The 22,554-nt window shown below is 39.0% G+C and overlaps 1 protein-coding gene across 1 annotated transcript in view; it reads left to right on the top strand.

Annotated features, from left to right (window-relative positions):
* The window catches only part of LOC104567912 (phospholipid-transporting ATPase VA), a 108,904-nt gene that overhangs the window by 49,795 nt on the left and 36,555 nt on the right, over positions 1-22,554 (top strand). The window contains 5 exon segments of the mRNA XM_010214771.2: positions 10,144-10,229; positions 16,071-16,177; positions 16,287-16,418; positions 18,833-18,966; positions 20,423-20,675. Coding sequence (XP_010213073.2) covers positions 10,144-10,229; positions 16,071-16,177; positions 16,287-16,418; positions 18,833-18,966; positions 20,423-20,675 — 712 coding nt within the window.

Below are 22,554 nucleotides of genomic sequence, written 5' to 3'. Positions count from 1 at the left end.
TCTATAAATTTATGAAAATTTCCATTCTTTGGTTATGTTCAAGTTCGCACTTTCAAGGTATGCTATGACTAATGCTGGTTTGATGCTTTATGTATGCACGCATGTGTGTGTGAGAGCAAGAGAAGGCTATAGGTGCCCTGTAGATGAGAAGGTGCTGTGGGAAGATACTGCCCTCAGCATGTGTAATATAGTGCTTATACTTCTGTCTGGTTCTGAAATAAAAACATCAGTTGTGTGTGCAAATTTGTAGACAGCAATGCTAATATTTCTTACTGACACTCTACTCCCTTCTAAACAGAGGAGAATTTGATGTTTAGCCTACAACACAGGTATAAGTTGCCATAAGCATTACCACCTTTTCCTTAATTTTCCAGACATGTTTGCCTATTAAATTTTTTGTCTGACTTGATTAGATAGCAGTTTGAAAAACACCTCTCATGGCTAACGTATGCTGCTATGCCTGCATTGCCATGTGCCCAGTATGGCTAAATCACAGGGATGGGGGGGTTTAACACCCCCCCACCCCCACCCCCTGCTTACATAGAGGGAAGGGATAAAGAGGCCTTTATCCTGCAGGTAACTGCATGGGGATGGGCCATGTCAGCTATTAAACAACAAATAGGAAATGGCATAAATGCTACTGCTCCACAAGAACTTCTTCAGAGATCTTTAATTTAAGTTCTGGAGGATGTGCCTGAAAATGACATGAAAGAAAAATTACACAATTAAGCCATTTTTCTCATTGCTGTTCTCCCTGTTGGGTTTACTCCTGATGTTTGTTTTTTCCATTTGTAGTTCCACATGTCACATTTATAGAATTCTTAAAAAAGTATTTGCATAAGGACCCAGAGGAGAAGATAGCTGATTCAGGAAACCTGCTCAGGAGTAGTGGACTCCGCTCTTCCTCTGATTCCACACTCCATATTCAGGCATGTTTTAAGTCCACACTTACTGAACAAGGTGCAGGGAGTTATTGAAGACAAGACAAGACCCGAGCAGGAACTCCATAACCCTTGTGCATGCCTGAAGTGTGAAGCTGGCCACAGAGCTGAAGAGGGAAGTGAACCTTACACCTAACCTGACGATACGTACGGCTACGTGCTCATGGCCCCGTGCTCATTTCCCAGCACTGCTCTCCAGTTGTACAACTGGCTATGCTCTCGTGATTTGCTTTTCACAAGGCTTCTGCAAAGCACTGGTGTCTGCTGAGAGAAAAAACACGCTTTCACGAAGGCTTCCCTGTGTTTCTGAAGTCTTTAGCGTGTTGATTGAAAAGGTATTTGTTCAATAAAGCAGAGAGTGGGTGAGAACAGAGAGGCCACACAGCCAAACTCTTGCCCCAGACCCTTACCCCAAAGTGTTTGCAGCTCTCCCAACTTCCGTCCATGCTCTGCGTGCCAACTGCAGCTTTGCTGTTCTCAGGTTGACTGTTGATCTTCACATTCTCCCCTCCACCCTTCAAGCAGGGCGGGAGGGAAGTGCAGAAACAGCTGGGATTAAGTGGGGAAGGTACATTCTTAATGCTGTGTTTGCATTAGGAGCATTAGTAGAGCAAGCATGCGATGATGAATGTTGTTACATGATACAATTCCAAGGAAAGACTGCATGCCAGTGTCCAACTTGGAGAGCTTTCATAGTTATATAACGTTCTCGCAGTAAAGACTCTAATGGAAAGACTGACAAAACGGTAACAATACTGATATGAATGCTGCTCTGTGATATTGGAATGAAAGGTCTGTTTTCTCAAGGACTGCTTCTTTCTACTGCACTTCCCTTCAGATGGTGAGGTCTGGCATCTCTCAGTAATCTGGGAGGTCGCTGGATGTTACAGTCTTCATCTCATAATCAGATTTAGCTTAAGTTTTTGGAACAATTCTTGCACATAATGACTTGAAGTGTAGACATTGTTTTATCCAGATTTCATGCCTTCAAGGTGAGATGGGCACGTCAAGACTTTGGTGCACATAATACATTCTGGCACTGTAGCCTCTACTGGTAGGTTTTACCAAATTCCTAAGAAGAAGCCTCCCATCAACAACCAGCCACTCTCTATGCCATCAGGAAAGTCTTTACCCGAAGAGGTTGTGGAGTCTCCTTCTCTGGAGATCTTCAAAACCCTCCTGGATGCCACCCTGTGCCACGTGCTCTAGGTGTCCCTGCTGGAGCAGAGGGGTTGGACTAGATGGTCTCTAGAGGTCCCTTCTAACCATTCTGTGATGCTGTGATGATTCTGGAGTTCTGCCTTTTATTTGTGAAACAGTGTAAGAGAGTTACTTGGCATTTCTCTTCAGGATTCTTCAAGAAAAAGGGTCTTAGCTTTTCCTATTGTTTTTTCTGGCAGAACTTCATCCCACAAGCAGTCTGACTTGCCTACTGCCCAGGGTGAGAGCATGAGAAGGCTAAGGAATATTTGGAAGCTCACATGAGCTATGGTGCAACCAACTAAAATGCCTGTGCAGCACTTAGGGCTCTAAGCTAATCACCATTTTTTTTTTAATTTTTCTTTCCCTAGCAGTTTCGAAGCACAGCAGAAAGACTGCTGGAAACATTTCCTAAAAGGGGCGAACTCTGTAGTGTGGGGGCAGCATCTTTCTGCACACTGTGCAGGCAAAGCCAGGAGAGGCCACTGGAGGAATAGGGCATGCTGTATGCTGAGCAGGCTTGGACTGTGGCTTAGTTTAACAGCTGAGCTCCAGTTGAGGTTGATTCCTGTGGATGAGGAACCAGCCATTCCTTTCTTTCAGTGTCTGGCCTTTGGGACAGGGAGATACCACTTTCTTCATTGTTCTGATCTGGATTCATATTTCAGCCTTGACAGACTCTGTTTCCTGACCATTGCCTGCAATGCAGTACTCAATGAACCAGTTCACTCACATCACTATCATTTCAATATGTTGCTCAGGACTGCCATCATCCTAAGGGATGTTAGAGTATACAATACTGTATATGTACATTTTCAACATTGTTAGCATTTTCTTTTCGTGTGTTATCTGCAGCTGACTGAAAGCAATTTCTTCAGCTGGCTGTCATAGAATTATTGAGGTTTTCATAGGCCTACAAACAGCACAGTTTTTCCTACCAGGCTGAATATTGTGCTATTCCTTCATAATATTTTCTACTTCTACTTACGTCAGCGAGAGGCAGATCAGCCCCCTAACATGTATTTGGCTTGCTCAGCTGTTCTAGTGTTTCTAAATATTGAACATCTCTGTTCCCTTTAAACAAACACTACTGAAAAAAATCCAATTATAGTAGTAGTTGTCAGTGTGGAAAACAAAGCTATTAAGTTCTGATATACAACTAGATCTGTTTAATTCCTAAATAACATAGAACAAAATGTTTCTTCTTTTTCTTGTGAATTAGTGGCATAGATAAATTCTGCCTGGGAGACTAATGCAGTTTAGACATTAAAACATTTCACTGTTTTTGTATATGAACCGTCCTCATGCTTTGGATATGTAAAATCAATATGTAATTCCAGTTGCACATTAATAAAAGGTCAGATTAATTTTATATGGTAAATGCAGGGTACTGCTATATAAAGCAATAATAGATGGTTGCATTGCATTAGGGGGATAAATTCTTATTGAACTTAAAAGCTTTTAAACTGGAAAGCTATGTTTCTGGGTGAAGCAGATTTTTGTCTATTTAATATTTCCCTTGAGTTGTCCCCATGACTCCATTTCTTTCATCTCTGCCCAGACGTACGAACCAAAGCGAATTCCAGACCACCCATCCATCAGTTTTACTTCAGTGAGAGGTCTTTGTAAGAGCCCCAGCATGTCCAGTGAGCAGAGTATGATAAGCAGCTAACTGTCCGTCTGATGCAAGGGCATTTTGGTGTATTTATGCCATCCTAGCGTGCAAAGAAGGACTGAAAACCACACTGAGGTTTTCCGCAACTGTAAAGTAGGGCAGATGAAAAAAGGAAAGCATTTTAATAGTATACATTATTAATAACACTAGCAGGCCATTAAAACAGCCATACAACACACGTTTAATGAAGGGGAATATGTTGTTTGAACATGGTGTAATTGTCAAGCTAACTCATCTGGCAGGGCAGCATGTTTTGCTTCTTGAGCTATGACAGTTTGGTGAGGTTGCCAGCAGAGTGGGGTAGGTTGGCACTGAGCTGTAGAGATTCAGAGTGATGTTACAGCTGAGGCTCCAAAGTCGTGCTGGGGAGAGCTAAACGGAGTCCTTTTTTGGGGACAGATTTCTGGAGTTACCTGATCTCTCTAGCCATTGCTTCCCAGTCATCCACAGCCACCTGCATGGTAGGGGCAGGGCTTTTTGTTAAGGGAAGCTCTGAAAAAAACACCTTTTCTTTAGCCTACCATTATGTTTTCCTCTCCTGTGTACATTTCTGCTTCCCTCCAGAGACACAGCCCAATTATCATGGACTTCAAGTTATTGTTTTAAATGAAACCCTTTATCTGCTTTAATTAGTTTCAGTAGAGCATTAAACCCGAATCACAAAATCCTTTACATCTGCAATTTAACTTTAATTTGAAGTTCAAGTTTGAAGGAATCAATATTAGCAAATGTCTGCAGTCTGCCAAAGTCTGCTTATATAAGGAAAATAAGTTTTCCCATTGCTGCATTTAGAATAGGAAAAAAAAATCCTAAAATTTAAGAAACTGAAGTAAGATTTATAGGTAATTTATCAAAGTTTTTCCTAGGAAGAAAACTCCTGAAGAAGGAAAATACAGTCTATGGAATCCTTTAATACATTAAATTCCTACCAAAAGCAGGTACTACCTGTCCTTTTGACAAGTTCCAGCCTTTCAGAAATATTTATGATTTCCTAAAAGGTTAGCACTTTTTCAGAGGAAGACAATGAACCGGCTTAGGTTACTTTGGTGAAATCAAAATGAAAGTCAGATATTTCAGGAAAGAGAATTCTGACTATTGAGTCAGATCTCTTCCCTCTCCCACCCCCCCACCCCCCTTTTTTTTTACTCTTTTGTTGTTGTTATGCCACAATACAGCCTAAGAGACGTAGTCAAGCTCTTAGTCAGGAGTCAAGAAAGAAATTGTCTTCAGTCATGTGTGGTAACTTTTTCTTCAGTAAGTTCATTATTTCATAATGCAGAAACCTGAAGGGTCTATTTTTAAAGTGGGATCACTAAAAAGGAAATCTTAGCGCTCGAGTGAAGTGTTTTAATAATAATCAGGGACTGAAAGCTTCCGAACCATATGGGAAGAAGTGACTGAAACATTTGCTTCATATTTTTCAGGACTGTGTTCTGACTTAACAGAACTGTGTTGTATCATGATAGGAGCAGCAGCAGGTTCCCAGTGTTTTGCTTGGCCACACATCACTGGCCAAGGCACGCCACCAAATTTATCTTCTCATTCCCCTGCGCAGGCCTGTGTTCATTCAGTTATTCTGGCAACATTTACTGACCAGCCAGCGGTTGCTCTGCAAGAAAGGCAACCAGACACATTTCTTTTGTGTTTACAGTTGGAAGAAACTTGCATACTATAGCCAGTCTATGTGCAGTACATCTCGGTAGCCCTGTTGTACTGTTACATGGCTCTGATGCCATCATCATGGTATAAAATTGAAAGCCAACTGATGGAGAGACATCTGGCTGAAAGACCATCAGTGCGCAGAGTTGGAGCCCGTATGAACGATGCCTGCATCTGTGCATGCTGTGTCAAAAAAGCAGTGACAGTACCTGGCATGTGGAAGGGAGCTGCAGCAGCTGCGATGAAGGTAGTCATTTGGTAGAGCCTGCAAGTGCTAAGATGGTGAGAACAGTGTGGACAGGGAAGTTTATACTAGTTCTGTTAACCTCCAAAGAACTGGAAACAAGCTCACTTCCTTTTTCAGCTTCACAACGCCAAATTCACATTTCATGACTCCTAAATACCCTCCATCTTTTATATTGTAGCACTTTCATAGTCTCAAAGAGAATTTGAGGCTCATTGGAATGGATGGAGAGAGCACAAGTGAAAATATGGTTGTGCAGCCTTAGGGTATTAATGCAGGAGGAGAAACCTTTGAGTTCTGGTTCCTGTTTCTTATTTTCTTAAAAAAAAAAAAGGATATGCTTGACCGCTTAGACTTTGGCATACATGGTCAGCCTTTTCAAAGTCATCACTCACTGAAAATGGCATACAAACTTTCTGGCCCTTCTTTTAGATTTCTTGTTTCCCCAAGTGGCCTTCACGTACCCTTTTAAACAGTTTTCTACATTTTCGTAATATTGATGAGTTTGTGTTTCTAATTAAGGCCTACTTAGCAGTAGGAACTCTGCATTAAGTGCAAGCAAGGTATTTTGTCTTAGTCATGTTTTACAGGGACTCATCCTCAGAATTAGTGCTCAGAATTAAAATGTACATTGTAGCAAAGGGAAAACAAGCTAAGGAAAAGATTTGACTGACATGAACGTAATTTAGTTTGGCATTTGCTCTGCTACAGTTCTGTAAAATACTTGAGGTAGTTTACTTGAAGTCAGCAAATCTCTCGCAGGTTTTTATCAACTGGGAAGTCAGTTGTTGTTCAAATCAACAGTGTGCAAGGCACAAGTTTGAGAGATATGCAAAGGTATCATATAATAAATTCTGTTTCAGAGCAGAAACAAATGCCTCCAGCTGTTTTTTATGGCTGACCTGATCTTGCTGATGTGTACTGGGAGAGCCCGAGAACAAGAAATAAGTTTTCAGGGAAATTAAGCACTGGAAAACCTCAGTACAGGTCCAGTGAGGAAAAGCACAGACCTTTTCATCCCTCTTGAGATTGGGGCAGCTCTAGTACCCAGCAGTTCTCTAAAGGAAAAGTAAAACACAAAATTAGGCACATCAGGCAATTGCTGTACAAAGTTCTAGGGAAGTGGTGACCTTGACCATATTTTATTGTGGGGGGTTTCTGTGTCTTCACAGTGACAGAAAATTTCCCTATAAGACAAAAAGTAGTGGCAGAGTATTTATTTTTTCATGGACTTGCACCCAGGAAACAACACAAATGATGCTTTGGGCACTATAAAACCAACACTATTTCTTTACCTTCCTTCTAGTTAGAGCTTCTCTTAGTTGTTAATACATGAGAGAAGCATCGTGGCTTGCTTCACTCGCTGCTGAAGTCTGGCTAACAGCATAAACAGGAAGGAAAATTTGATCTTCGTGAAATCTTATTGTTGACTTTGTGCTTCTTTATAACCACTGAAAGTAGTCACACGTGGGTAGCGTTTACATTTTTGCCCATTTACCAAAACACACTTTTACATCAAAATGGTGTCATCAGCTGTAATGCAATACAGTGTATATCTACACTTCCATTTCAGAAGGAAGCAGTGGAGCTATTTGATTTATTAATAAAACAAACAGCTCTTGCAATAAATCAGAGTTTAGCAGCTCTGTTCCCTTACGTAAACTACTATTCTAATTGGATTTCTCCCTCACAGATACTATCTGAGTAAAGACCATAATCACATATTTCAAGTTAATTGTAACAGAGCACAAATACACAGACAGCTAGATGTCATGATAAGGAACTTTTAGTTCCAATACTGAGTCATAAATGAAAAGTGTCCCACAAATAGAGCAGAAAGAGTATGTTGTATAGTAGTGGTGTAGAAGTAGGGCAGGTTTGGTCCTGTCTGATCTTGACAAGCACTTTGTTTTGTGAAGACTTTAGCTCTATGTTTTAAAGATGTGGGGGGTTTTAGGTTTTTTTATTTATGAAGTTATTTGTTTTGTTGTCAGCTATTCCTGGGAGAAAGGAAATCCAGCCTGTAAACTTCCAATTGCTGTGGGAGTTAATGTGTCTATACAGCGCTGAAACCAGGCTCTCTTTGCTGAGTTCAGCAGCCACGGAAAGCCTTCATTTGATTAGGCTGACCTTGGCTTATTAAGTGTCTCTCGGACTCCCTCTAAGGCATTGATCAAAGGTATTAAGATTTTTCTATTTTAAAAAAGAAAAATAAAAACCCAGTGCAAATTTTTGTGGAATAAACTTCTAGCATTGCCGCATGTGATAATAAAAGACAAAAATAGTTCCCTTTCCCATCCAGGCATTTCCCTCCAATTTGTGAATGCAATTCCAGCTGCAGTGGCTAATCTCCTTTAACACAGCATTTAGGTGGACAAGCAGTATGTTTGAAACACCGTGAGCAAAGTTTGTATGTTATTTCTCCTGCAGCTTTTCTTCTGTGAAGAAGCATGCTGAGGCAGGGAAGGGAAAAAAGATTGTGCTCTGGGGCAACAGAGCAGGGGCTGCGTAGACAACACAGATTTTCCCATCCCACCAACCTTTGGCATCACTTGGAAGAAATCACCTTCTTCAAAAAGCTGAAGCAAAGTCAGCTGCTAGCGAGTGACTCTGCACTGGGAACCTTTAATGCTGGAGGCAAGGACACAGGCACAGCGCACGGTTTAAGTGCTGGGTAACACATTTCTGTTCCCAAGGCCTGAAGGCTTCACACGGCTCCTCTCAGCAGCAAGCGAGTCCCTCCTGGTGACTGCGAACGGCGTCGGAGAGGATGGATGGGCAGCTTTGCAAAGTGCCTCATCCTAGAGCCTAGCAGTGTTTTAGGAGCTTCGCTGGAGTGGGCTGCTCCTGACTGCTCCCAGCACCAGACTTCAGGCATCGAGAAAAAATTAAGGCTGACCAGGAATAACTTCTAATGAGCTTAGGTAGCAACAGCATGTGGTGCTGAGAAGATCCTCTGCATTTCTTGCCAAGGCTCGGGTGCCTGCCTGCCTACTTTGACATAATTTAGGAAGTCTGAATCTCCGCAAAGCACTCCCCTTCCTTGTTCAGAGCTGCCTGATGGTTTTACTATCTTTTCTTTTCCTGTTTACAAGCTGAATTCAGCATCTAAATGTGATTCTTTCTTCTAGTGGGCTGTAGCTATCTCTAGGTGACAGCCAGTCTTCGTGGTTCTGCTATCATCTCCTGTTTTTTGAAAATACTTCAAAGGTTTCCCAAGGTGTCAGGTGTGGGTGGTTTGAAATGTCTCCAATTCAAGTCTGTAAATCTGTCTGTCTTCCAATCATGGTTGGTAGAAAAATAGAGGGAGTTGATAGTGATGCTGATATATCTTCTAGTCCTTTTGCCTGTTATTTAATACCTGTTTTCTTTTTGTTCTTCTGAATGGAGTTCATTTTAAAAGTATATGTTGGTTTTTTTTGTGATACCTGTTGTTTTCAGAGAAGCTGCCAATAAGACTATGTTATTGTCCTTTGCCTACTGATCCTGGGCTGTTCCCATAATGCGGTCTAAATGGCTGTGCTCAGTAGAACCATTATAAAAACATAACATTTGCAGTGTTAGTACTGTTGAAAACTTAATGATGTGTTGATCCACTGTTAGTTTTTTTCATTCAGAAGGGGTATGAAGCGGTTTCCTAAAGGCTTTCCTCATTGATGGAGACAAACAGCTGTCTCAGCAGCACCAAAACTGCTCACCTCCACTACTTTCACTGTGTAGTTTGTTTAGTCTGGCCCATCCATCTTAGTTTGGAAGACAGAAGAACCTTGATTTTTATTTAACAAAATTAAATAATTGTGCACTGATAGGACTTTTTTCCTCAGGCACGAGAACTTTGTGACTCTGGTAAAAATCATATGCAGAGTCAGCAAAAATACCACGTTCAGACTAATTAGCTAGAGAAGCAAGAGGATTTTTAAATGTTAATTAGGAAAAAGATATTCTTCTGTATGCGTCTAATTTTCTGTAGTAGGTTAATTTATCTGTGTTGGCGTAAAGCAATTAAGAAGTCTTGCTAATATTTCAAAAACTCATAACTGGCAATTTATTGGCTGATGTTGTCCTAGATTTGCAATAGTTTCACTTGAACATTAAATAAACTTTGGAATATTTTGAGCCTTCCTAGACAAATTTGTTTTCCTCTCCACACCACATTCATTTGACCTCTGGGTTTGACTGTTTCTTCTAATGCTTTTTAAGAGTCATATTCTTTCACTTGTGGAACAAAAAATCATTTTTGTATGGGACATTTTTGAAGGCATCTGAGGGGGTACCTTGTTGTCCAGGTCCCTTTGATTTTCAGTGTCATTTGTGTGTTTTTGAAAAGCCTTAGCTTTGCTATATTATAAAAGCAAGCAAAGAAAGAATTCTGGCTATAAATTGCAAGTCTTTGCACTAAGTAATTAATACTTCTGTTTTTCCAGGACTCAGAATTTGACCCCTTGAAGTTCACCAGTGTCATCGAATGCGAGAAGCCAAACAATGACTTAAGTAGGTTTCGAGGTTACATGTGAGTATTTCATATAATATCCTTCGGTATATACTCCCTCTTTCTCTAATATGGGATAAAATACCTGCTGTTTTGGTTGGGGCTGTGTTCTCATAATTTCTGAATGTCTAGAGAAGAATATTCAAAGCTCTTTCAGAGGATCCTCTCTTCAGAGGGACACAGGAGCTGTACATTTCCATCCCTTAGGATGAGGCCCACCTTGAGCAGTTCGAATTCTAGAAACAAATGCATGAAGCAGTGAAGTTATAGATCCTCTTTTCCCTTTCCCTCGCTCTACAGATCTAAAAAGACCATCTGGGAATGGGAGGAAATAAAAACCAGGTCAAAAGAGCCAACAAACACAGTCTGCTGTACGTTATTTTTATGAAGATGTGTCTGTTTGATGTTTCTTTAAAAATAAGTGTCACTGAAGAAAATCCGAAGGTGAAGGAAATCCGAAGGTGATATTTGAGCCATGCTGCTCTTCCCTTCCTCTCATTCAAACAAAATAAAGCAACTATGGGTTTGCTTATGCATCACCATGCAGAATCACATACAGCCACTTGACTTAATGCTAAATAAACAGAACTGCCTTAACAGTGTGCTCATCTCTGGTGCATTAGTTGCACTCAGAGGCAAATGTTTAATATGTACAGAGCACTTGGCTTCTGATACAGGCAGGACTGTACTATGTGGGCATGTCAATAGTAGTGGTGAGCAAGGAGATGCACTCCTGCATGGCTCTTCTTTCTACAGTCTGTGGCCACATGCAGGGTGAGAGACCAGGATATTAGTTCTTTGTCGAAAGTTTTATGAAGAGAGTTAAGTGCACGCTAATTCTGTTTAGAGTACAATGATTTATTATCCTGATGCATTAGGAATGATGGGCAGTAGTGAATTGCGTAAATGACACACAACCTGAAATTGCTGAGGTTTGAGGAGTTTTTTATGGTGATGCTATTTGTCAGCTCAGTTACTAGTCTCGGATGGCACACATTGTGTAGGAAGCACTGTCAACTGGTGTAAATCAGGAAAGCTTTTTTGAAGCTTTTTTGAAGTTACATCAAGTTTACTGTGGAAAAATGTGTTGCTTTATTTAGCAGCACAAAGCCCTACAGTTCATTTAAAGATAAAAAGTTCAGGGATAGACATTACTGCATGAGGGTGTGTAACTGTCTCCCATGATAAGAGAGCCTGCTCTACTGCAGAAATGACATTTCCAGATACAGAAAAGAAAGTTTGGTAGCTTTTCGAGCACACTTCCTAAGTGTTAATCTCAATCCCCAAAATATTGAACAAAGGCAGAGCAAAGCAAGATATATGCATAAATTTGTCTTTCTTCATGTGTTTACCTCTGTACTCAATGTGGAAAATGCATCTAGTGTTTAAGTTACAGAACTCTTCAAATAGCAGATAACTTGGAAGCCCTTTTTTCAAGATGGATTGTATTTTATCTTCTCTGCATTTTGACACCTTGCAAATGAGATGGATGTTTTTTAACACAGAAAGAGTTATGAGTATGGCAGAAAGCATCAGGTCTCATCAGCTCTGCTGCAGAGATTTACAGCTCAAGGAGCATGTGGTATTTGAAGCACAAAGCAGGGACTGACTCAAAAGTAAACTTCGTTTTGGAAGGTGCTGGCATTCAGCCTCTCAATTTGTCAAGTGGAAGAGTTTTTTTTCCTTCCTTATTCTTTTTAGATTTTCTTCACCGGCATTGTGGAAGTACAGATCTATTTCAAATCACTTATCAAGATGAGTAGTAATTAGTACATCTGAATTGAAACATGTTATTGCCATGTCGAAATTAGATTTTAATCATCATCAAAATCTGACTGATAGTGCTTGAAAGACACTTTCAGATAGCTTTCAGCTGATCAAGTAACATCCCAAGTAAAAAGAAGTACTACTGAGATATTTAAACAGGGTTGCTATGAAATAGTGGACTTTGAAGAGATCTATTTAAAAGCTGTGCTGACACATTACTGTCAAAGTTTGCTTTGAAATTTTGACCATGTTAGATTTCTATTTTAGAAGATGACTGTTTTTATTTCTGTTTGAAGTATGAAAAACACCTGTGGTTCCAATGGCTTCAAGCAGTTTTTAGGGGGACAGAAATGTGTGTGTGTGCGCTCTGTGTTTGGTGGAGGGAAATTCTGTTCCCCACAGTTGGTCTGAGATATGATCACTGTGGATAAATGTAACACGGGGCAGGGTGAAAGGAGACATGATAATACAGAACAACAAAATACTACAAAACTTTCTGCAAAGGGCCTGGCCATACACTTTCCTATGTCTGTACATGTGTAACATAACATGTTACTACATATGATTTCTTGAGTCATACTGCAGAATCTGCACTGAGCCTTGTCTTTGTGCAGACAGGCAGCCTGTTCTACACAAGCACTTGCCTTAATAATATTTTGCAGTTTCTGCACCGTCGGGTATCCCAAGCAGCTTTTCTCATTTTTATTTCCTCTAGAAGCCCTCAGTGTAAAAGGAACCAAATAAAACCTAGCTTGCCCCTTGCCTAGGTGGGTCTAGCCAGATTATGTACAGTATGCATGGCAAACGTTCAAAAATCCCGTGCCAGATTCCAAAAATAACAGATTTGGCTTTAACGTCTCTTCTGACTCATTTTGTGTGTATATGTGCAAGAGGCTTTTTGCATTCTGGGTTTCCAGCTTTTCTGTGAAAAGTAGATCTTTTTTATTACTTCAGACAAGAATAGAAATCTTTATCTAATCATGTGCTATCATCAGAAGACTTGCCTGGGAAATACCAAAATGAGTATAGCAAGGAATGATAATAATATATGAATGCATGTGGACATTTCTTCTTCAAAGCTTGTCATAAGTTTAAAAAACAAAACTAATATAAAATCACCCTATGAACCAAATTTATTCTTTTATTAAAAAGTATAAATCTGTGCTTTGGTGTCTCTGACTTGCTGCAAAGACACAATCTCTTCAGAGTCAGGAAGATTCAGGCTGATGATTTGTGCTTGGATGAATGAGTTTCAAAGTTGCTGAATATTTTCCTTGGTATTGTCAAGGAGCAGGAATTAAAAACTGCCCTGGCATTTGCTTTGTAAAATGTTTGAGGAGCTGGAGAGTGAGAGAAAATGCTCCTTTCTGAATGCAATTTTGGTATGTTGATATGTTGTCTAATGCCAGGAAACAGACCAGTAAACAAACTAGCAAAAATACCACTGAAATGAGCTATCATAAGACCCTTTTTTTGAGTTATTGTGTTAAACTATGAGGCTTATTTTCATACAGACACTTTCTCATTGCTGTAGTGAAGTAGGAGCTAACTGCATCTGGTGAGCCCATTTCTCATAATAGGTGAGGTGTGTGTGTGTATTTTAGATGTTTATATACTGCATATTTGCAGTGACATCCATGTGAGAAATTGCAGAGATAAAGGGTAGTGCACCTGTGCTCACCAACACATTTCCTTGTGGAACAGCCTTTGCATTCCAAACTTCTGAGCAGCTTCAGCAGGCAACTGCTTTGAATACTGAGAAAAGTTTCCTTCTTTGCCTCCAAACTTATACCAGCCTGAATCCAGAAAGGGAAGAAACGGCCTGTTCGACCTCTGTATCAGCCTTCAGGTTTATAGCTCTGCAGGGCTGGATCTAGGCCGCCTCAATGTAAGGTTGTAGCATTGGCAGGTCCGTTATCAAAGCAAGAAGTTTATCTAACTCTGGTTTTCACTATTTTTTACCCTAGACCTTCAGGTCTGTATTTTTATTCTTCCTTTGTCATCGGTGCCTGATTGGGTTATATGTATGTTCAGGTAGTAAGTCACTACCAATGAGGTGCAGACAAGAAGGAAGCAATGACTCCGAGCTCGCCCAGCTTATGTGTCACAAATTTTGATGTTATCCGTACTGTTTTTTAAAGGTCTGGTGAGCAGCAGGTGATTTGGGGAGCTTCACTGGGCAATAAAAAGATAAAAAGCAGTACCAGCTGCATATAAGAATAAGATCATCTCAAATGAGAGTATCTGTGACTGAAGGCGGTAAATTGAAGTCTTGGCATCAATAGGTCAACTTCAGTTGTTGCACCATTGCTATAGAGTAGGTTCAGGTATTGCATAAAGCAGGAAAGTAAGAGCAAATACATAATTGTATAGAACATATACACAATTGTATATGAAGGTTATCATATACAGTATACTTATCACCGTTCACTGATACTGCTAAGTGTAATGAATGGGTGAAGGTTATAAAATCATAAGCCAGAGCGATTATTTCTTAAGTAGGTTTATCTTTAAAAAGTCCTTTTATTAACGGAAACTTTATCTATGGTTTGGAGACTTTATTGGAAATTCAAGTTAACATCCTAATGATTTATCAGAAAAGTTAATGAGGAATGCAATATTAAAAAGTAGAGGAATAGCAGAATACTGGTAACTAATTTCTGCACTATGTATTCATTAAGAAATGATTTCCCAAAGTGCAAGCCTAGTCAAATTCAGGTAATTCTCAAACTGGCAATCAGTGCTCACAGCTATCGCGGTGCTAAAAGAGTCACAATTCTGAAGCAGTGTAAAGGTTTTTTGGGACACAGGGTACTCAAAATGCTCAAATCCAGGAAGCTGTGAAGTTGGAGGTGACAACAATACCAGTTTAATTTTGTTATCATACTTTGTGTTTTCCCAGGATTTCTCGTAAAACTCCCAACTTGAATTCATTCTTTTCTTTCAGTGGGTTTTTAGAAGTGATTGTTTTGGTGCTCTGTCAACTAGGACCAATCATTTAAGTATTTCAGACTCTCCTTTAATCTGCTGTGAGGCATTAAGATACTGTGGTCTATTAAATGAAATTTTATTCATTCCGAGAAGGTCTAGAATGACTACTTGATATGTCTTTTTACCTAATGTCACATTGTGCTGCGATTTTTTAATTGTTGTTATAATTATTTATCACTTCCCTTGTGACAGTTAATTGTCATAGGGCTACTTTCTGTTCTCTGTCTATTGAAATTTGAGTCAGTCCATACACAGCAGGCAATTAGAAGTTCACAGAACGACATGATCGCAGGAGGGTTCAGGTTGAAAGGGACCTCTGGAGATCATGTAGTCCAACCCCCCTGCTCAAGCAGAGACCCCTAGAGCACGTGGGACAGGGTGGCATCCGGGTGGTTTTGAAGATCTCCAAAGAGAGTTGTGGAAAAATGTTACTTTGTTCCATTTTTCTCATGTGTTCTGGTGCTGGTGGATAAGAATCACCATCACGTTGGGTGTCATTTCTTTCCTGGCCACTCAGTGAAACTCTCTGAAATGAAACTGGTACCCTCACTGATGAACCCATGATATTTATTTCCCTTTCACTGAACCAACATATGCTATCCCTGACACATCCTCCTTGGTGTCATTGCTTCTGAAACACTGTTCCTTCCCAGATGCGTAGATACCAATGTGTGTAGGGTGTAAATCGTACGAGTTGCGTAGCTGCTCTTAGATGGCCTGGGTTAACTGTGGCCGCGCAGTCAATCTGGGCACGTGCAGAAAGTCCCAGGCATTTTCCAAGCCATAGATGTGGCCCGCCTGTCTGTAGCGACTGTTTGTCCGGTGCATTTGCACATCCAGTAGCCTGACCAGAGCTATCAATCCTGCTCCAGCTGGGCTGCCGGCGTCTGGGATTCCCGGACAGGTATTCTCCAGCTTCAAAGTTTGCCAGAGAACCTTCCCATGTATAAGAGAACACATCTAAGGATGTGTCTCACCGTCAGGCTGACATGACTTCTTAAACTTTGAAGATGTTTCCTGTGCCTGTATTAAAGAAGAGTAAGATTTAAAAAAACTTAATGTTTTGACATGCTGTGCTTTGTTCTGTTTTAAAATCTTCTGCAGGATACATAAAAATGGAAAAAAAGAAGGACTGTTCAAAGAAAATCTTTTGTTACGTGGATGTACTATTAGGAATACAGAAGAAGTGGCAGGAATAGTAATCTATGCAGGTACAAGTGCTTTTCTGTCTGCCTGGTCACACTGCCTTTCTTACAGTTTCTTTAAAATACTAACAAACAGAAGTCTGTATTACATTGTCTGATGCAATTGCTTCTGCAGGGCATGAGACCAAAGCTTTGTTAAATAATAATGGACCCCGTTACAAACGCAGTAAGCTTGAAAGACAGATGAATGCTGATGTCCTTTGGTGTGTCCTCATACTTCTAATCATGTGTCTGTTTTCTGCCATTGGTAAGTGTTCTTTAAAAATAGAAGCTTAAGGACCACACTCTCCTGGGATTGATGGGTTTTGTTTTGTCAAAAATACATGTATATGCCAAAACATCAGTGCATATAGCTGATTCCATAATATGTATGTTTTTGGTACTTTCTGTCCTCTTTGAAATCAAGATGTCTTGATACATAAGTCAATCTAAATTTCTTCTTAGTATCAGACAGATATATGCTAGTAGTCCCGGAGATAACGAATGCTTGGATCCTACTACCCAGCATCAAAAAATGCCAAGTGCAGAAGTCACTTTAATGCAGTTCCCTTAAAATTACAGGTGGTACAGTATAACGTGCCATTAATCAGACAACAACGTAACATATGAGCAGAGGGTAAACATAATGAGCACAATGCCATTCCCCAATACCGTTTATTAAATCAAGGGCACAGTGTACAACATATACTGAGTGTCTCCAAGGCTGCAGCTTTAACATAGAAGAAATACATAAAAGTCGAAATCTGCATAAATCCAATTAGAAGACTCTCTAGACTTCATGAAATGTTTAAGAAAATGCTGAGGTTCGGGTTAAAACTCTTCAGGCTGTTTTTCTATTCATTTGTGGGAAATAATTGAATTTTACAGCTGGCACCCGAAGTGATTGTTTATATACTGCATATGAATTCCATATTCTTGATGTTTGTGTGTTCTGTAATGTTTGTGTGAGTAATACAGGCATAAATACCGGCATGTTTCCTAACAACCATGATGCAGTTTAACAACAGCCTTATGTCATTTTAATACATCGTTGTATGCCTTTTTCCAGGTATTGTTGAGTGTTACTAAAGACAAGGTTTTAGAGCTGTGAATTAACCTATTTGTTTCCACTGAGCTCACGACCCCGTGTCAGAGAGCCCTGATGTTGGGGGCTCTGCTGAACTGCTGAGGTAGGTTTAGCTGCAGGAGGTCCCTGCCTGCGCCTGCCCCCGCTGTCACTGCATCAGAGGTGACTGTCCCAGAGCACTGGCAGCAGGGCAGGTGCCACAGGAGCTTCCGTTCAGCTTCCACTGCTGCGATGCAGGACTGTGAACGTGCCCGTGTGTCGGTGACCTTGCGGATGCACCTTCTATCTGGCACTGCCAGCCTGGTAACCACCAGCAGGGGACGATGCAGCTGCCAGCGGGGATAACACCCAGAACAGCTGGAGGCAGATTTGCTAGAGCATTTAGAAACCAGGGGTGCCTGGTGCTTCAAGAAACGCAAAGCTGCGTTCTGCAGCAATCAGGCATTTTTTCACTTTCTGTCAGGAAAATGCTCACTAAATGGGTTGAAAATCTCAGCCAGAATATTTATAAAACAAGTCTTGACATAGTTCAAGTGTGGGACTTCAATTTTTGCTAGCAATTATAAAAAGTATAGAGAAACGTTAATATAATGTATGCTTATACTGGTAATGCAGGGAACAAATAATTTTCCTTGTTTGGTTTAAAGTTTCAAGTAAAATAAAGTAATCTGAAGGTAAATTATCAAGAATTCAGTACTGTTTGTGTTTATGAAGATACCAGGGACCATTTCAAATATTGTCAGACGTAGCTAACATTTTATCTAAAGTAGGATTTTGCCTTTTGTCTGCTCTCATGTAAGGAAGATCATTTTAATGTTTTGTTGGCTGGTTGTTTTGTGTGTGTGTGGTGTGGATTATTGCTTGTTTTTAACCTCTAAAACATCAGGCATACCATTCTAGGTCTCTCCTTGATGAGCTCGAGAAACTGCTGTGTATCTTGGAAGATGCTGCCTGCAAATTCTAGCAATGTACTTAAAAAGGCAGCTTCCTGTCTCTTTAAGAAGAATAATATGCCAAAATAATAATTGTGACTTTATTTAGTTATTTGTGCAGTTAGTAAATAAAGGATTTGAGGTTTTCTGGTTTTAGTTCCTCAGCTTCCATGCTGATGACTCTGCTGAGGCTGTTACTTCATTAGTTCTGCAGACTTGGTGGGTAAGATTCACATGGAAGGAGTAAAGCCTCTTCTGACTTCATCAAGCTGAAACTAATCTAGTGATACCTGGTTAGTGACTGGTCACTACAGTCATCTTTCATTTTAACACAACTATCTGTTGAAATAAAACACTATCTGAAAATGCCTTTTTTTCTCTCTGTCTGCAGAAAGAGCCTAAACTAACAATTTTGACTAGCAAGGTCACTTTATTAGATAAAGTTATGTGAAATACATCTTACACGATGTCCTTAGTAACAGACAAACCTCTTTGCCAGTGCAGAGAAAAAAAAAAAACAGAACATTTTGAGGCCTATTTCAGAAGTTATACAAAGTAGATGAAAACAAAGATCACTTTCTCGTGTAATTCATCTTAAAGTGCAAATTCATACCTAAAGTATTTTTTTCTTGCAGTTAATAGGCATTTTTCTCTCTTTTGCAGGTCATGGCCTATGGGTGTGGCAGTATGGTGAAAAAAAGAAACCAATTTTTGATGTTCCAGGACCTGATGGCAAATATTTGTCCCCTGTTCTAGCTTCAGTATATTTATTTTTGACAGTGATAATAGTTTTTCAGGTAACCAAGTTGAACATGCTATTTTTTGTGTTCACGGTTTGATGACAGTTATAAATGTGTAGTATGTGTAATATCCCTTCACCCACTAAGACATTCAAGAACTTAATCAAGCACTTAAAGGAAGCATATATATTCACTGTAAAATTCTATTTTCATAGAATTTCATATATAACCAGAAAAATAAAAAAGCATCATTAAAGAAAAAAAGGTCTACCAAGTGAAAAAAAGCTGAAAATTTATCTCAAAAATTAACAGAGTAATCCACACAGAAAACTGTCAGATATCCATTGGCTTTGGAAAGAAAAACCAACTGAGAACCTTCCCTCAGAAATCCAAATGTTATTTTTTATTTTAAAAAAGTAGGAGAAAATAGGATACACTGGGTACTCTTGTAAGAAAACAGGCTTTGTGTCTCATATCTACCTACTGTGGAAGAACACCTCAAAGATTAAGGATGCCACTTTGGGTATACTGCCCAGTTAAAATCATGAGGCAATATATAACTTTTTTAAACTCTTCTCAAAGATACATTAAAATAGAAAGATAGTATATGGCTCAACTCAGGAATGAAAGAATAAGGAATGAAAAAGGATGAGGTAAATTACTTTTTGTTCTAAAGTATTTTTTATGGTATCAGTTAAATGCAGTTCACCACAGAATTATTTTAAGCACCCACCCTCCTGCTGTAGTTTTTCTTTAAGCAGTCACATTTGCCGGTTATATGCATGCCATAATGTATCCCTCATGTCTAATGGAGCAAGCTAAATACAGCATGCCATCAGGAATTTCTGTGCTGAAAAGCATCTATGGGGGAAAAAAATGAGGCACAAATGAGGTCTTTCATGACAATCCTCAAGAAACTATTGAAAATTGTTTCTGGAGAAGCTTCTTATTGCATCTCTTCAGTAATTATAAAATGCTTTCTTCATTCAAATAATCAATAGTGCAAAAGCAAAGGCCAAAGGTGGTTTCCGTGGAGAACGTTACACTTTTCATTTTGTTTCTCCTTTCCTGCAGAACGAATTTGTAAATAATCTGTTATTTAGTTAGAATAAATTTGAATTTATTTTTCAATGCGAAGTATCCACTCACATTTGCAGGATTCTCACTGTATTCTCTGATTTGTTTGTTTGTTTGTCCTGTCTTTTCCTTTCCTAGCTAGTTCCAACTCACCTTATTAACCCCAGAAAGGTTTGCTTCTGTCCCTGTTCAGATAATCACCCTTCCAGACATAATCATGGATTTCAGCTCTGCAGTTGAACATTGACTTTCCTAATCTAACACAGTAAACTCTTCTCAAAGATTCTAGTAACTTTATCATAGGCTTGTAGGCCTATTTAAACCCTTGAAGTACATAGACTCCTTTCGTCCTAGTCTACCATTAGTTAATTAAATTTTATCAATTCAATGTATCCTTGCTTCTATGTTCTCCTAATTCTCTTTTTATGCATTCTAGGTTATGATTCCAATTTCTTTGTATGTATCTATTGAAATAGTTAAAATTTGCCAAGTGTACTTTATTCATCAAGATAAAGATTTATATGATGAAGAAACAGACTCTCAGCTACAGTGCCGAGCTTTAAATATAACAGAAGACTTGGGTCAGGTGCAGTTTATCTTTTCAGACAAGACTGGGACACTTACTGAAAATAAGATGGTTTTCCGACGGTGCACTGTTTCTGGAATAGAATATTCCCATGATGCTAATGGTAAGCCCATGATCTTGATTTCTATCTCGTGGTTGTAGTTTGGTTCAATCTACAGTAGGCATAAAAGTTATTGTATTCTTAAATCAAAAGGAAAAAAAAAAACAGATTGCATGTATTCACCGTGCAAACTTCCTAATAGCTGTTTCTAGATTATTACATTTTGATGTGTTCAGCTGACAATGACATTCTTATCAAAATACTCTGTATGTATCAAAATATTCTACAGTATGTTGTCAAGACACTTGCAGTTTCTAGCTTTAGTTTCTAATCTGGGAAAGCACTTGAGCACATGGTTAATTTAAGCAAATTGAATAGTGCCATTGGTATCAAAACTGTATTTAAAGCATACTATGTTAAATATCAGTTTTAAGCAGAGATAGACTAGATGATAGATTTTTAAGTGTAAAAGACTAGATTAGTTTCTGATTGATTATCTGGAATGACATTATCCTTTTGAGCTGAGAAGAAAATGTAAACAGAACTGCTGGTTTTCATATTAACAAGAAACGTAATCTGATATAATAGCATATTTTATGTTAGCTTTGATAGATTCTTTTCAGTGCTCTGAGTGACAGGTCTCAGATTTAAATTTTCTTCACTACCCTATGAACATCGTAGCTGAGGGAACACTCCCAAGTATCAAGTTTGGGCAATACTAAGAGGCATTCTTTGTCACAGGGAATATGAGGATGCCTGTGTCATCTCATCATGCTCTGAGAATTATTGATGATTTCCCCTATTTTGTGATTTCTTTTGTTATAATTTGTGCTAAGCTATTGTCTTCTAACATTTCTTTGTTATCCTTTGTGATATAATGGATCTTAAATCTTCAAATCATACTCTGTCTGTATCCTGGAAAATATTAATAGCTACAGTATTGCATTCAAAATAGCAAAAAATAAGTTTCTTAATCTACAGAATGTTTTAAAATCACTGATTAGAAATCTTGAAGAGTCATTACAGAAGTTCAGCTTAGAAAAGTGATATGGGATTAAAAAAATAGTCAAAACAGACTGGAAAGTCTAAAACATGCCTTGAGAAGTACATGGGGTTCCTAACTGGTAAAAAACATTTTGGAGCTTAAGATTATTAAATGATTGTTCTTTTTTGTCCTACTTTAGAGTAGTACTTACATTTAAAAGAAAGTAACCTTACATTTAAGGCACTTTTCTTCAAAAAAGAGTCATTTGGGTGGTATTATTATCCCAGTGTTACAGAAAGAAGTTGTTAAACAGGGAGAAGCAGTGACTTCCTACCTTTACACTCTACATAAGAAAGAGAGAAGAGTTAGGATTAAGGTTATATTTCTGGACTCCAGTTCTGCTTGTTCTCTTTATTTATTCCTTTTTTTTTTTTTCCTTTTTTTTTTCTTGCCACTGATTGTTTGCTTGTTTAGATGAATTTCAGAGTGTACTGTGTTCCTTGCAGGAATGATCACATTACTGCCAACTAAAACAATGTAGAAAGGGTACTTTCATGAGCACAGTATAATCTGCTGATACGGAGGCTGAATTCAGACTCCTCAGCTTGAGTCTTGAGTTTCAGATCTTTATTCTTGAAATACTGCCTATTTAACTTTTTGTTTCTGCATACTTTCTTCTTGTAATTTCAGGTTACAATATAATAAGTACAATCAAGTGAAATTCACTGTACACAACAGGATCAATTACCTAAAATGAACTAGAGGATTTTTTTTCTTTCAGTTACAGCTATGTTTGAGTTTTCTTATAACTACAATTTTAGTTGTAAATACTTCAAAACTGACAGTTCTTTATGCCTATATTTTAATCATATATTTTCTCCTCTTCAGAAAATAGATAATTCTCTGCCTTTCTATGCATGAATGGTAATCATATCTATTGATTTTTTTCCCTATTCC

Source organism: Tinamus guttatus, unplaced genomic scaffold (assembly GCF_059628265.1).
Source record: "Tinamus guttatus ecotype Peru unplaced genomic scaffold, ASM5962826v1 Tinamus_guttatus_pri_ptg000369l, whole genome shotgun sequence".
Lineage (NCBI taxonomy): Eukaryota > Metazoa > Chordata > Aves > Tinamiformes > Tinamidae > Tinamus > Tinamus guttatus.
This window is presented reverse-complemented; position numbering and strand designations above follow the sequence as displayed.